This window comes from Carcharhinus amblyrhynchos, chromosome 9 (assembly GCF_965287045.1).
Source record: "Carcharhinus amblyrhynchos chromosome 9, sCarAmb.v2.hapA, whole genome shotgun sequence".
NCBI classification, from domain to species: domain Eukaryota; kingdom Metazoa; phylum Chordata; class Chondrichthyes; order Carcharhiniformes; family Carcharhinidae; genus Carcharhinus; species Carcharhinus amblyrhynchos.
Window position 1 is genome coordinate 33,536,041 of NC_137332.1, and position 13,662 is coordinate 33,549,702.

The following is a 13,662-nucleotide window of genomic DNA, read 5'->3' on the forward strand; positions in this document are numbered from 1 at the left end:
GGATCTAGATGTATACGTGCATAAATAGCAGGTGGCAGGGTAAGTTGAGAAAGCAGTTAATAAATTATATTGAATCCTGAATTTTATAAATAGGGATACAGGAGCAAGCAAACCATGAACATTCATGAAAATCAGGTTCAACCTCCATTGGAAGGACATGAAGGTTTAAGAAACAGTGCAGAAAAAATATGAGAATGATTCCCATGTATGTGTTGCCCTTTCGCAAGGTGATAATGGTCTTGGGTTGGGAAGGTGCTGTCTAAGGAGCTTTGTATATTGAAAGATTGGCAAAGCTGGGGCTGTTCTCATTGGAGAAAATAAGGTTGAAAGGAGACTTGTTAGACTTGTGCAAAATCATGAGGGGGCTAGATAGAGTAAATGGGGGGAAACTGTTTCCATTGGCAGAAGGTCGAAAACCCCAACAGAACCAGAGGTAACACAAGAATAAAGTTATTTGTGCAACAAGTGGATTGGATCAGGCGTGCACCGGGTGTCATGAAGACAAATTCAATTGTGACCAAACATGCCCCTGTGCCCATGTAATAATGCAGGTAGAATTTATTTGACATGGTACCCATGCTGACCACCTCTGCATCACAAGTCACGCAGCCCCACATGGTTGTGAGGATTCCCCTCCAGTTCTGATTGTTGCCATCAATGAGCCAAATCGCCTTGCATGTGTTATTTCTGGAAATAAGCAGCTTCAATATTGGTGGCAGTGAGGTTAAAACCTTACAAATTGAAAATCTAGTCAGACAATTAATTTAGTGGATTGCACTGAGAATCCCCTCCAACTTCCTCCCACCAAATATCCTTAACATCCAACTCCTCTCCCCCAACACACCCCTCCCATTTTCAACTCCCCAATCTATTTCCTGCATTTACAACAACAGTGATTCTGCTCTAAAATAACTTAATTGCCTGTTCAGTACATTGTACATCCTGAGGTTGTGAACAGTTTCAATAGAAACACACTGTTTTTCACATAGAGGCAACCTCTGATTTGGCCATAAAAGCAAAGGAGGGAAAGGCATGCTGCAGTCCAGCCCCAGTCAGACTTGATCACGGTCCTCTCATTTGTGAAATATTTGAAAACACAGGGATCAGTTCAATCTAACACAATGGGCACATTTTAATATTTTGTACCATAATACTGTGAGGGTAACGGAGAAGAAACTTTCAACGGAGAAAGGGACAAGTTCACAAAATGGCAACAGAAGATGTGAGTAAAGAACAGCTCAATCCAGAAACGTGGCAATAGCTGGACCAACCAATTTCCCATTGAGTGATCTAGATAAACTGAATTCCAGACAGCCAACTTCAAACAGTATCCAAAACATACACTAGATCTGCCAGTTTTAAAGGGATGTGGTGAAAGAATTTTGTTTGCCCACATGGCCTGTTTCATCTTCAATTCCCAATACCTGGTCAAAGTCCTACTTTAACGATCCTCACATTTCATCCCCATACCTGACACAAATTCTGTTTGAAATTAATAATTTCCTGTTTGAGTTTTTTTAAAAACTCTGCTGACGTCCATATGAAAATCAATGCATCACCTTTTCCCTAAGGGGCTGTGGAACTCAGACATGTCCTTACGCCATATTGCCCATCTCCCAACACCATGTCCCTCTTCCACCTCACCCATCAACCTCCCCAGCAGCAACACGGCAATGAATGAAAGTGATCTGAAAGAACAATTTTTTAAAGACCAGTCTGTCAGCTCCTGTGCCCTGGCTACTCAGCACGAATAATAAGAACTCCATTTAAAACATTAAGCCCAGGTCCTCAGTCCCCAGAAGATAGCTGGAGTCTAGAATGAACTTCCTGAAAGGGTGGTGGGGAGCAGATTTAATCAAGGTTACAAGGATAAGGGCAATTAGGTAGAATGCTCTTTCAGATCATCAATGTAGACTTGATGGGCCAAATGGTCTTCTTCTGCACTGTAAAGATTCCATGACTGATTCTGTCATTCTGTTTGGAACCATCAGTTGTTTCCTCTTCCACCTTCTGTTTGCAGGAGGCAAAGCGGCACTCTAGTGCACTCCAGCAGCACTACACCCATAGACATAATCCTTGATTCAAGGGACTGAGCATAATACCAATGGTGTTCCTATAGGAATAAAGTTACTGCAGCAAATGTGAGTGCCCTCCACATTACTGGCTGCATCAATATCAAAGTGCACAAAAATAGCAACTTTGGCAAACACAGAATGTCACCTGGGGCAGCAGGTTGTAAAATCTTGCAAATGTCATCAGGATCAACTGAAAGCGATGGAAGTCATGGCTGTGATGACTTTGACGATCACGGGTAATGTATGCCCATCTGTCCCTTTTGGAAGGAAGCCTTGTTTCAATAGACTGCAAATATCAGCAATGATCTGCCTTAAAATCCTGTCTCCTGAGGCAGTTTGTTGCCCCATCATAAGGAGGAAATCGATCCTCTGTCTGGATTCCCTTTGCTGAGGATATTGTCTCCTTCGAACTAGAGTTGCATCTACCCCCTCTGTCTTATGGAGTGGCATGTGACTAAGAACAAGATTACTACTTTTGGTGGTGTTGATGTGGCTGCTCTTCTTATCCCTCATCAGATATCCACTGCACAGTGCACAAGCTTATTCAAAGGCTGACAGCAAAAAAATGTGCAGATTCAAGTGGATAAAGTCCAAGTGGATAGGTGAAAGTAACTTTCAAAAGGTTGGATATCACCTGTGAAGCAGTAACTGCACACTTCAAAGGTGGCAAAGAGGCAATGCAGATTCCCAACCTGTCAGTTTCACCTCTTAATGAGTCCCTGCTGTGCCCTCACCTTTTTGACACTGGTCAGTTCCACAGGTTGAGTACTCAGTTCACCAGCTGTTACAGCCAAAATTCTAGGATAAAGTCACATTATTTGATATTTCCAGAGATGACAGCTCCACTGGGATTTCCCACACACTTCAGAATGCACCCTTATAAAAGCCAGAAATGAGCAAGATTATGTCAGGTTTCCATAAGTTACTTTTCAGGTATTTCACCACTTGCCCATTGGCAAACCCACATCCCCCCTCTCCTTGGCAGTTAAAATTCTGCTCCACAATTGCCAGCCCACCTATTCCACAGGGGGTTGCCATTTGCTGCAATTTATGCTGAGGCATAAAAGAGAAATGAGTAGGTTGTAACTAGCTTCCCAGCACATTAAGAACTTAAACCCATTTGAATGGTTGTCCCTGACCACATGTAAACACAGCCAATGTGGTAAGTTATTACAGAACGTAAGGTCACTTTAAACTCATTTTATAACAAATACTATCTAAAACCTTGTCACTATTCTTACCTCTGTATTTAGACAGTTTGAGTTGCTCAAATTGTCCATTAGGCATCACAGCCGTGGCTTCAAAATCGGGGGCTAGTTTCCCAATTGTAGCTTTTCCAGCAGTCATTCTGAATCAAACTGGAAAAATAATTGCTTTTAAAATATAGGAATGTTCTATTAATCAAACAGATTATTTTAAACCCTGAATGACATTTACTGTCTAGTACATAAATGCTTATTGGCCAGGATTTTCTGTCCCACCCAGAGTGGGAAATGATTGTTTTAAAATTGCCATCTTTTTCTTTAGAAATAAAAGCTTGTGAAAAAATTACGACATAATTTCCCCAATACATTCACATTTCCATTGCATCTCTGAATTTTAATAATCTCTGTGTGCTGATCAGATTAAATACAAGATATAAGATATACTTTGGCTCAGCATGCTCAATTTTCCAAAAAACTTGCATTTTTGTTCATTTTCAGGAAGTCTCGAATCTTTTAAAGACAATTAAGTACTTTAGAAATGTATTCATTGTTGTAATGTATGATATCTAGCAGCATATCTATCACAGTGAGATCCCACAAAAAGCAATCAGAGGCTCAATCACATCAGTTCTCAGTCCTAAGCAAAATACTCCAGATGCTGAAAATCTGAAATGTTGGAAATATTCAGCAGTTCACATCTAATCTGGTGAAAGGTCGTTAATCTGAAAAATTGTTTCTCCGCAGATGCTGCAAGACTCGCAGTCTATTTCCAAACTATTTGGAAAGTGGGGAGTGTTATGGTAAGGTTATATAAGGCGTTGGTGAGGCCTAATTTACAGTATTGTGTACAGTTTTGGTCACCTAGTTACAGGAAGGATGTAAATAAGGTTGCACAGAAGGTTCATGAGGATGTTGGTGGGACTTGAGAAGCTGAGTTACAGAGAGAGTTTGAATAGGTTAAGACTTTATTCCCTGGAACATAGAAAAATAAGGGGAGATTTGATAGAGGTGTATAAGATTTTGATGGGTATAGATAGAGTGAATGCAAGCAGGCTTTTTCCAGAGGCTGAGGGAGAAAAAAACCAGAGGGCATGGGTTAAGGGTGAAAGGAGAAAAATTTAAGGGCAATATTGCGGGGGGGGGGGGCTTCTTCACACAGAGAGTGATGGGAGTGTGGAATGAGCTGCCGGATGAAGTGGTAAATGCGGGGTCACTTTTAACATTTAAGAAAAACTTGGAAGGGTACATGGATGAGAGGGGTGTGGAGGGATATGGTCCAAGTGCAGATCAGTGGGACTAGGCAAAAAATGGTTCGAGACAGACAAGAAGGGCCAAAAGGCCTGTTTCTGGGCTGTAATTTTCTATGGTTCTATGGTACATCTAATTTAAGTGTTGGTTCAGAAAAACTGTTGCAGGATATTGGAGGAACTCCCTATTCAATTAATGCTGAGGATTGTTTAGATACAAGATGGAAGAAAGATCTTGGTTTAACATCACATCCAAACACTGTGGACAGAATTATCCCATCCTACCCGCCACAGGAACCGCCCGCTACGGGAATCGTAGGGGGCAAGGGCGGACCATGCAAATATCCGGTGACTTCAGGTGGGAATTTCCAGCCTTGGGGTGAGTGTGGCCAGGAAATACTGCCCAATTACCAGAATTTTACTGGCACACCCGCCCCAGAACTCGGGCAGTGAGGCTCACAGAACAGCATTCTCCATTGGTCTCAGGCGGCATCTTATGAGCCTCGGGAAGGTGATGCAGTAAAATCGGCAAACAACTGAACAGCACAGCATGAGTTTTGGTACCACACTAAAGTGTCATCCAAAATCTTTTACCCACGTCTCTGGAGTCAGAATGAACATACAAATTTCACAAAAAAATTTGGTGATTCCATTTAACTGTGATTTGAGCTTTGTTGTTTTACAAAATGATTGAACTTTCAAAATGAAATCATTAAATGTTTTGTGGAATGTCTTAAGGTGCTATATAAATGATAGTGAATTACCATGCAAACCCAAAAATAAACAGATGTATCCAGATCCTAAACTAAGGGATCCAGACTTTCTGGAACCAGTTAGTGGAGCTGTATCAGTTACTAATAAAGACAATGGGCCCTATTTTACCATTTTGATTCTAAGTGCTGGGGCAAATTGAAAATGGGAGTGTTTCAGATTCAATTTTTAGATCCATTCTCACACACACTCTGCCTGAAAAACTATTAACAATTCTGAAGCGTGCTGCACAGCCTGAAACCCTGCAGCTCCAATCAGCACCTCCAACTGCGCATGTGCAGAAAAAAAATGAAAGAGTAATACTCCCCTGCCACATCCCTCCCAAGCCAGATAATGCCTTCCCCGGCCCCCACAGACATTGCCCCATCCCATAACATTGACTCCTTTATCCCCTACCACCCAGACTGATTGCAGCCCCCTCCTCTTTCCCCCCACTGATCTCAGGCAAAGTGACAGCAACCCTCTTTTCCCCTCACTGATATCAGGCAGCATGGCAGCAGACCATCCCCCTCACTGATCTGAGGCAGACTGGCAGCAGACCCCCCTCTTACTTATAACAGGCAGAGTGGCAACAGAACCCCTCTTCCCCCTTATTGAGGACACACTTGCAGCAGACCCTCCCCCTCACCACCGATCTCAAGCAGAGAGCCGTTGGACCCACCTCCCCCCCAACCCAAGCCAATCTCAAGTAGAGAGCAACCAGACACTTGGTACTTACCTCCTCATTAACTGGAGTGCCCAAATTGGATTTTTGTGGAGTATGTCTGTTTCACGCTGAATCTGGATGGGCAAACCAGATGGTAAAGAATGAAGTGCCAGTAAGGTTGGGCATGCAGCTCACTAAATTAATGTAAATGCATGCAAATGCATTTAAATGGCCCAAAAAAGGGTGCAACTTGATGGTAAAATCAGGCCCAATGTCAGAATTTATGAAATAAAAAGGCATGACAGGTAACTCTAGGATATCAAATATAAAGCAACTTTCCTTTGCAGTTGAAGTAGTTCATAGTTTCAAAATGTTTGTAGTCAGAATGTTAGCTGAGATCAACAATAGACATCAGCAAGAATGCCAAGTTGCCAAATGAGCTTAGTGGAGGTTTTATCAGTGCAGTACATCGCCCATTATAGAAATGAAGCTTAAATTGGAATGGCATTTCTTGTTAAATAGAAGTAGTACGTTGGCACGCTTTCAGTCCTTTAATATCTCATGAATATCAAACAACTAGTAAGTCTATAGGCAGTGCCAACAACTGGCTTCCATGACATCCCTCAAGAGATTTGGGTAAATGTTACCAGACTGAAGATATTTATCTTCAATCTCCTTAGCCAATGCAACTATCATATTTGATGCACGGTAGAAACTAAATTATGTTTGAATTACCCTCTTTGGGTTGAAAAAGAATATTTTTTCAGATATTCAGTAATGTTCCTGTGAACAGCTTTAAGAGAGATGTGGGAGCAACCACTGATTCCAATGTCATCTCAGCGAAGATTTCATTAAAACAATGTTAATTTTTAAGTAACAACATTTAAGAGATTTTCTAGATCCAATCTTGGCCCTGAATCACAATAGGTTCAGGCCAAATATAAGATTTCAGGATGAATAAGTGGCTACCGGAACTACATCAACTTCAGATGAAGGTGCTTTAACAGAATCAAAGCCTTTCAGTACCTTGTTTTGTTCCGCCACTAAAGCAGAGTTCATAGGAACTGGGAGAACTGACAATCTCAACAAACTACTACTACATCAATGATATGATAAAGTCAAAATAAATAAAAGTCAAGTTCACTGCCATTTATGCTTGACACTAAGGCATTGAAACATTTATCATGATCAGCTACAGAGGAAAAGGTAAGTATATTTTAGAATTTATATTAAAGTGTATTTAAATTTACTGCCGAGAATGAAACAATTTATGAACATTTTATTTGATCAAAATAAGACTTGAATTCTTAAAAATGCTTTCATTAGAAAAATTTTCTCAACTAAAAAGAACCAAGTACAAATACAAAGAACTCACAGAAGTGAGTGTAGAAATAACTGAGGATAGTTAACTAAAGCAAACCATCATTTTTTCCCCCAAATCTCAACAGTGGAAGCCAAGTGAGTGTTGGACTGAGGCTGCAAATCCCTTGCGGAAGACTTAGGACAAGGCTTGCCAAAGTATAAGAGCAGGAAGAGGTCAAAAAATAAAACCATTGATATATACCAAGACCACAGTAAAAGAAAGTTCACCCTGTGACCTCTTCCTAAAAAGAACAGAACCAGCTCAACCTGTATTACAGCGCTTCCCCAACTTTGGGATAGGGAGAAAAAACCCAAAGTCAAATATCAACTATTTTCCCCCTGCACATTATAATTTGAGTATGTATGACAATGGTGGAATAAGAAAATAAAATTCTATCCGCACAACATGGCCACCATCAAAGCGTTTCCTAGTTATAACTGACAAATTAAGCAACGGGAGCAACATGGGGGGAAAAGCTGTTTTTTTGTCAGACAACACATTTGCTAAAGAATTTGTGTGATTTGTCAAAGAACTTGGAAGAGCAACTCATTGAAAAGCCATGTAACAACCGCTTTGCTATCCAAGTGGATGAAACCACCAACAGCAACAGAGACTGTCTCTTAATTGCCTACCTGTGATACATTAATAACATATTATTGGACGAGGATTTGCTTTTTGTAAACTTGTTAAACCAAGCAACAGCTGTTCAAAATCAGACACTTCATTGTGTGAGGCCAATTTGAGAGACAATCTCAAAACTGTAGCCATACTTTGAGAAGCTGCAAAAGTAGGCCCACTAATGGTATGTGACATGCCGACACAACAGACTAACATCGTGCATTAGGTTTGCAATCTGGTTTATTGTTTTCTCCTTAATTTACTTTTTCTCCTTAGTTTAAATATGGAAAGGAACAATCAGCCAAGTATTTGGCATTTGTATGTACAATACTGGCTGGTTGAGTAGCATCCTTTTGTTGGAAAATGCTGTTGTGGCCACAATGTAAAAATGTGATACTCTGACAAATACGCGATGGTGATATTTAAACTTCGAAATATGGTGGGGGGGGGGAATGTGTTCCCCTATGCCTTGGGGGGAGCACACTGAGAACATTTGGGAAATGCTGCTGTATTATGTGAAGGATTTTTTGTTTTTGCCTTTGTTATTATTCTTGTCAAGCATATTATCTGAGCTAGTGCCTCACTTCAGTACTGAGAAGTGTTGTACTGTTGTTTAATTTTTTGGATACAGCATTAAGTTGCAGCTCTGTCTCCCTTCCTCAAGATATAAAGCTCTAATGGCAATATTTAAAGAAAAGGTGGAGTGATTTTCCAGTATGCTAATCAGCATTTATTTATTAACCAACACCATCAAAACAGATTATCTTTTATTTCATTGTTCTTAATGGATTGGCTTCTTCCACATTTCTCTATACTATCTACATTTTTTAAAGTAATTAACATTGCATAAACTTGATAGAATGATCTTCTGTACTGTACTACTGGGTCATTTATTTCAACAAAATTGGCTTATAATTCCAATTAATTGTGATTTTATTCTTTGGTATATAATAAAGAAATAATTCATTTCATGCCATTTATCATTAGTTCAAATATTTACATTATCTTTATGCGTCTAGTTTCAAAGCAATTCTTAATAACTCATTTATCAGCTAGGTTTGTTTTCCACACGTCTGAGTGGCTCCTGCATTGATGCTCACTAAAACATACTACGAAGCAGGCATCAATTTAGTCATTTTCTGCTTAATGTATCCGCTGATTTCTGTAAACAAAAACTATCTAATCAGAAGATCACTCTCAATGTGACTACTGCATCAAGCAGAATAATCAGTGAAATTAAGACTAGGTGTGATGCTTTAATTGGTTTCATTATTTTTAAAACAGTTCTCATGATGTAAAAATCACCAATAGTGACACAGTTTATTGCCAATCACCAGGTGTCCTTTGGCATCACCAACTATGGCTGGTCTGGAGTGGGCAAGAAGACTGGGAATGTTAAAAGAGGAAGATCCAAAAAAGTCAGTAGGACAATGGCTCGGAAGACAGAGACCAGCAAGGCATGTGACACACTTAGGGTTTGACACAATACTTAGTAAGCCAAGTGGCCAGTCATCTGTGAAGAGTCCAGAACCTCAGACAGTATAATCCCCAGTTAGTCATGGAAAGACAAAGTCAAGTGTGTGATATATAGTATTATGGCAGAATTTCTGGTGGGAGCAGCTACAAGCAGACAGACATATGAGATGGTGGTGATGTACCACTTGATACAACTGAGTGACTTGCTAGGCAGTTAAGTCAAACATGTTGGTGTGGGACCTGAGTCACACACAGGTCTGACTGAATAACAGCGTCAGAGTGGGCCAAATGGATTTTTACAACCCTCCAACAGGTTCACAGTCACTTTTTCCTAAAAGTTTTTAATTCCAGGTTTTTAAAGCTGAATTCAAATTCTCAAACAGCCATGCTGAGATTTGAATTTACATTCCCTGCATTATTAGTCCAGTAAAAACTCTACAACATCTCTGACAAAGGGCCATCCTGACTCAAAACACTGGCTCTATTCTCTCTCCACAGATGCTGTCAGACGCGAGTTTTTCCAGAATTTTCTGTTTTTGTTGCAGATTCCAGCATCTGCAGTATTTTGCCTGTATCTATGGAAACTGACTCCTTCACACTCTCAGCTATTGCTGTAAGTCTTTTGCAGGCCTTCCAATATAACTACTACTGTGAGACCATAAGTTTTCCTTTCATGGCTGAGTCAACAGAATTTGATGCACCTCCTGGGATTGGATGACAGTGATAGGAGATAACTATAAATAACACCACCGTCCAGTATGTATTAGTTTCCCAGTTCCATCCTGGGTTGTAGAATACGCAACGGGTTACCAACAACTCATTAAACATCGCTTAAGGTCAATTATAGGGGCGGACTGAGATTTTCCAATCAGCCTCCAGGTTCCCATAGGCAGCAGGGGCAGGTTTAGATACCTGGAGACTGTCTTCCAGTGGCAGACAAGTGGACCAGCACTCCAAGCAGTCTGGAGGGTCTACCTGCCTTGGATGCTGCAACAGCCACAGACACCTTGTAGAGAGTCTCCCATCACACACATGGCTTGGCTGCAAAAATATTTCTTCATATTTAATTTACAAACATTGCAGAGGGCACCTCCATACTGAAACACTCTCCCTTGCTTAACTGCCTTGGCCACCTGCTGCTCCTTTCAAGCTGGAAGGCCCCTGACTGGCCATCCAGCTGAGGGCCCATGCATTGACCTCAACTGGATGAAGATCCTGCCCTCTGCAGTTAACTTGTCAATTCAGGGAAAATCACAGTGAACAACTGTTTCTACACAATGCAGGTTTCTGACCCCATTTCAGCTTGACAGTGGCTTCAGAAACCCAGAGAAAATCTTGCTCAACTCTGACCTTCTTAGCAATGCTGGAAAGGAACCTTGCCCTCATCTGAGCTCTCTATGAGCTATTCCTGTTCCCCTATTCCCTCAGATGCTCACAGATACTTTGCATTTCACTACATGTAGACCCTTCTGCCTCACCATGTAACCCATGCAGCATGTCAGTGTCCAAATGGTGCCTGGGAGAAATGGTGCAACTAACAGAGCATCCTCAGAAAGACTGTTCTCCTTCAAGATATCTTGTATTGTGCCTCATTCTGTTAGAATCTAAATGAAACAGGAAAAAGACAAGTACAAAGTGTAAATCTTGTCGAAAATCCAGTCATGTTACTCAGATAAGGTGTCAGCCTCTTCATCCTGATACATAACTTTGTCTGGGTCACTATTCTCCAAGGAATCTTCAACTTGAGTGAGATCAATGATGTTGGTGACCCCTTCTCGAGTCTTCATGAGATCCTTGGCATTAAGACCTGCTTTGTCCTGCAGAAAGAGGGGAGGCAGTTATTGAGTGACCGATGAGAACGTAAGTGGGGATGTGTTGAAATTGTACAACTAGGATATATGCTGAGAATTTTGGAGGAAACAAAGTGGAATTAGGATGGAAATGTGAATGTCAACCTTAACTTATGAAATGTGAAGTGAGAAAGGAATACAATGAGTAGTTAGTGCTTGTGCAAATGGTAAGATTTGACAAGAGATTCCTGTTCATTAATGCATATTGTGAAGACAGTAATGAAAGGTGAGTGGGTCTGGTACGTGAAGGGAAGGCTTTGTAATACAGCCTTCCGACTGAATGCAGAAGGAGGGGAGGGAATTGTTGAGTGGTGAGAAAGAGGATAAAATGAGTATATTCAGATGCTCTTGAAAAAGGTGGGGAGGTGAAAAACTGTCCTTACCCCTGCTGTTCCACTGGCCACAGAGCCTCTTTCTACATGAAGCCAATTCCTGGGCTGATGGTGCTATCCTGCCAGTCACCTCTGTAGCTCTGGAGATGCTCCTGAGAACACTATATTCTGTCCTTCCTCCTCCTTGACCTCCCCATCAGAAATGTGGGAGAGTGCCCTTCAATTCATTTCTGTTGTAAACGTTTTTTCTGCAGCTGTTCAAAGTACAATAAAGACCACAAAGAATGCATCCTCACTTGAGATACATTCTTGGTATAAACAGGCACTGGAGTCAGATCATAATTATGTGCATCATGTGAATAAGCTGAACCTCAACGCAACAATGAGAGCAGTCAGTCAAACAGAAATGATATCCCAGCAATAAAATTACCAGGCTGTCCAAAAATGCCAGAAGGCTTCCCCCTTAGCCAATTCAAACCCTGAGAAACTTGGACTTTATTGAATTAAATGAGATACAAGTCACAGGAAAAAGACAGCTTTGCTTTATCTCTCCTAGGCAAGTTCAAGGATTGATTTTAACTACCAGTGATTTCATTTATTGATTTATTCTTCATTAAGATCACCCAGGCTTTATGTATTTATTAGTGTCACAAGTAGACTTACATTAACACTGTAATGAAATTACTGTGAAAATCCCCAATTGCCACATTCCGGCACCTGTTTTGTATACTGAGGGAGAATGTAGCATGGCCAATGCACCTAACCAGCACAGCTTTCAGGCTGTGGGAGGAAATTATGGCAGCCGGAGGAAAGCCAGACATAGGGAGAACGTGCACATTCTGCTCAGGTAGTGACCCAAGCTGGGAATCAATTTCTGGCGCTATGAGGAAGCAATATTAACCACTGTGCCACCATTTCATGGGAATGCCACAGCAAATTTCCGACTCGAGCGTGAGGTATAGTTGCATGCAACAAACCACGATCCAAATGAAGTGGACATTGGCTAAGATCAAGTATAGTATTGACATGCTGTGCTTGGTTGAAGTCATTAAGTTACATTTTAGCTTCATTTGAAGCAACTTTTTAAAGTGGCATCTCTGCCTTTTGGCTAAGATGCAGATGAGATCAAGCAAAGTGCAATGCCTACTCCAGTCAGCTTGGATCATGTAGATCAAGCCCAATACAGGAAATGAGAGCCCTGTCTCATCAGCTTGGATCGGGAATGTGTCAACTTGTTGGGACTCTGAATTGGACTTGATTTGATTGAATTGGAATGAAAACAAAAAAAAATTAACAGGATCAATCTGTATGGTCAATGTCTGGACAGCAGATATGCACACACAAGAGTATAATAGACCATGCACGGCACCATCCTGTTGATGACAGTGTTCATGTCCAAACAGAGCCTCCTCCTCTCACCCCCTTCTCCATCAAACCCTATCAGCAAGTACTTCCCTCCCTCCAGGTGTCCATACATCCCCATTCCCCCATTTAATCCATCTTTCTGATTCGCTTCAGCCACTCGGAGATAGACAACAAGTTTCTTTCTCACCACTCTCCGGCTAGGATATGTTACTTACTAAGGTTAGCAATTGGTTAATGTTAGTGATCGGGACCAGTGCTTGGGGACGTTTTGTTCCGATTCAAGATCAGAAAAGCGTTTTTCTTAATGACGCCAATGCCTACCCGATAACCCAAGGGCTTCGTATCATTTTCTTTTGACTTTTTCTTAAACCGTGATGTTATTTTATACCGAAAGAATAGCTCTCTTTCGGTGTAATCGGCCTTGAGGGGCTGGATATTTATTACCTGCCGTTATCACCAACCGCCCGTACTCGCCGCCTCGCGCCCTCCACTGGAAACCGTTAAACCCGCGCAAACGCCACGTGCTCCTGCACCCTTCCCCCCGGCACTACGGCCCGCCCACGCGCAACAGCCAGAACACCTTCCCCGATTCACGCACGCGTAACAGGCAGAGCCCCACCTTTCCCCGATTTGCGCACGCGCAACAGGCGGAGTCCGTTCCCCGATTCGCGCACGCGCATCAGGCAAAGCGCACTTCCCCGATTTGCGCACGCG

The 13,662-nt window shown here is 41.6% G+C and overlaps 1 protein-coding gene across 4 annotated transcripts in view; it reads right to left on the reverse strand.

The window, feature by feature from the left end:
* LOC145348342 (peroxiredoxin-1-like) overlaps positions 1 to 13,513 on the reverse strand; it is a 29,719-nt gene extending 16,206 nt beyond the window's left edge. Inside the window, exons 1-5 of one of the 4 annotated variants that reach the window (XM_080196551.1) lie at positions 13,393 to 13,513; positions 11,635 to 11,837; positions 11,070 to 11,218; positions 6,017 to 6,078; positions 3,317 to 3,433 (exon numbers count right to left, since the gene is read on the reverse strand). In XM_080196551.1, coding sequence (XP_080052677.1) covers positions 3,317 to 3,422 — 106 coding nt within the window. In that variant the 5' untranslated portion in view covers positions 3,423 to 3,433; positions 6,017 to 6,078; positions 11,070 to 11,218; positions 11,635 to 11,837; positions 13,393 to 13,513. Of the gene's footprint in view, positions 1 to 3,316; positions 3,434 to 6,016; positions 6,079 to 10,879; positions 11,219 to 11,634; positions 11,838 to 13,392 lie in introns of all 4 variants that reach the window. The other 3 variants (XM_080196550.1, XM_080196549.1, XM_080196552.1) reach the window with 3 other exon arrangements.
* Between the last annotated feature and the right edge of the window lie 149 nt (positions 13,514 to 13,662).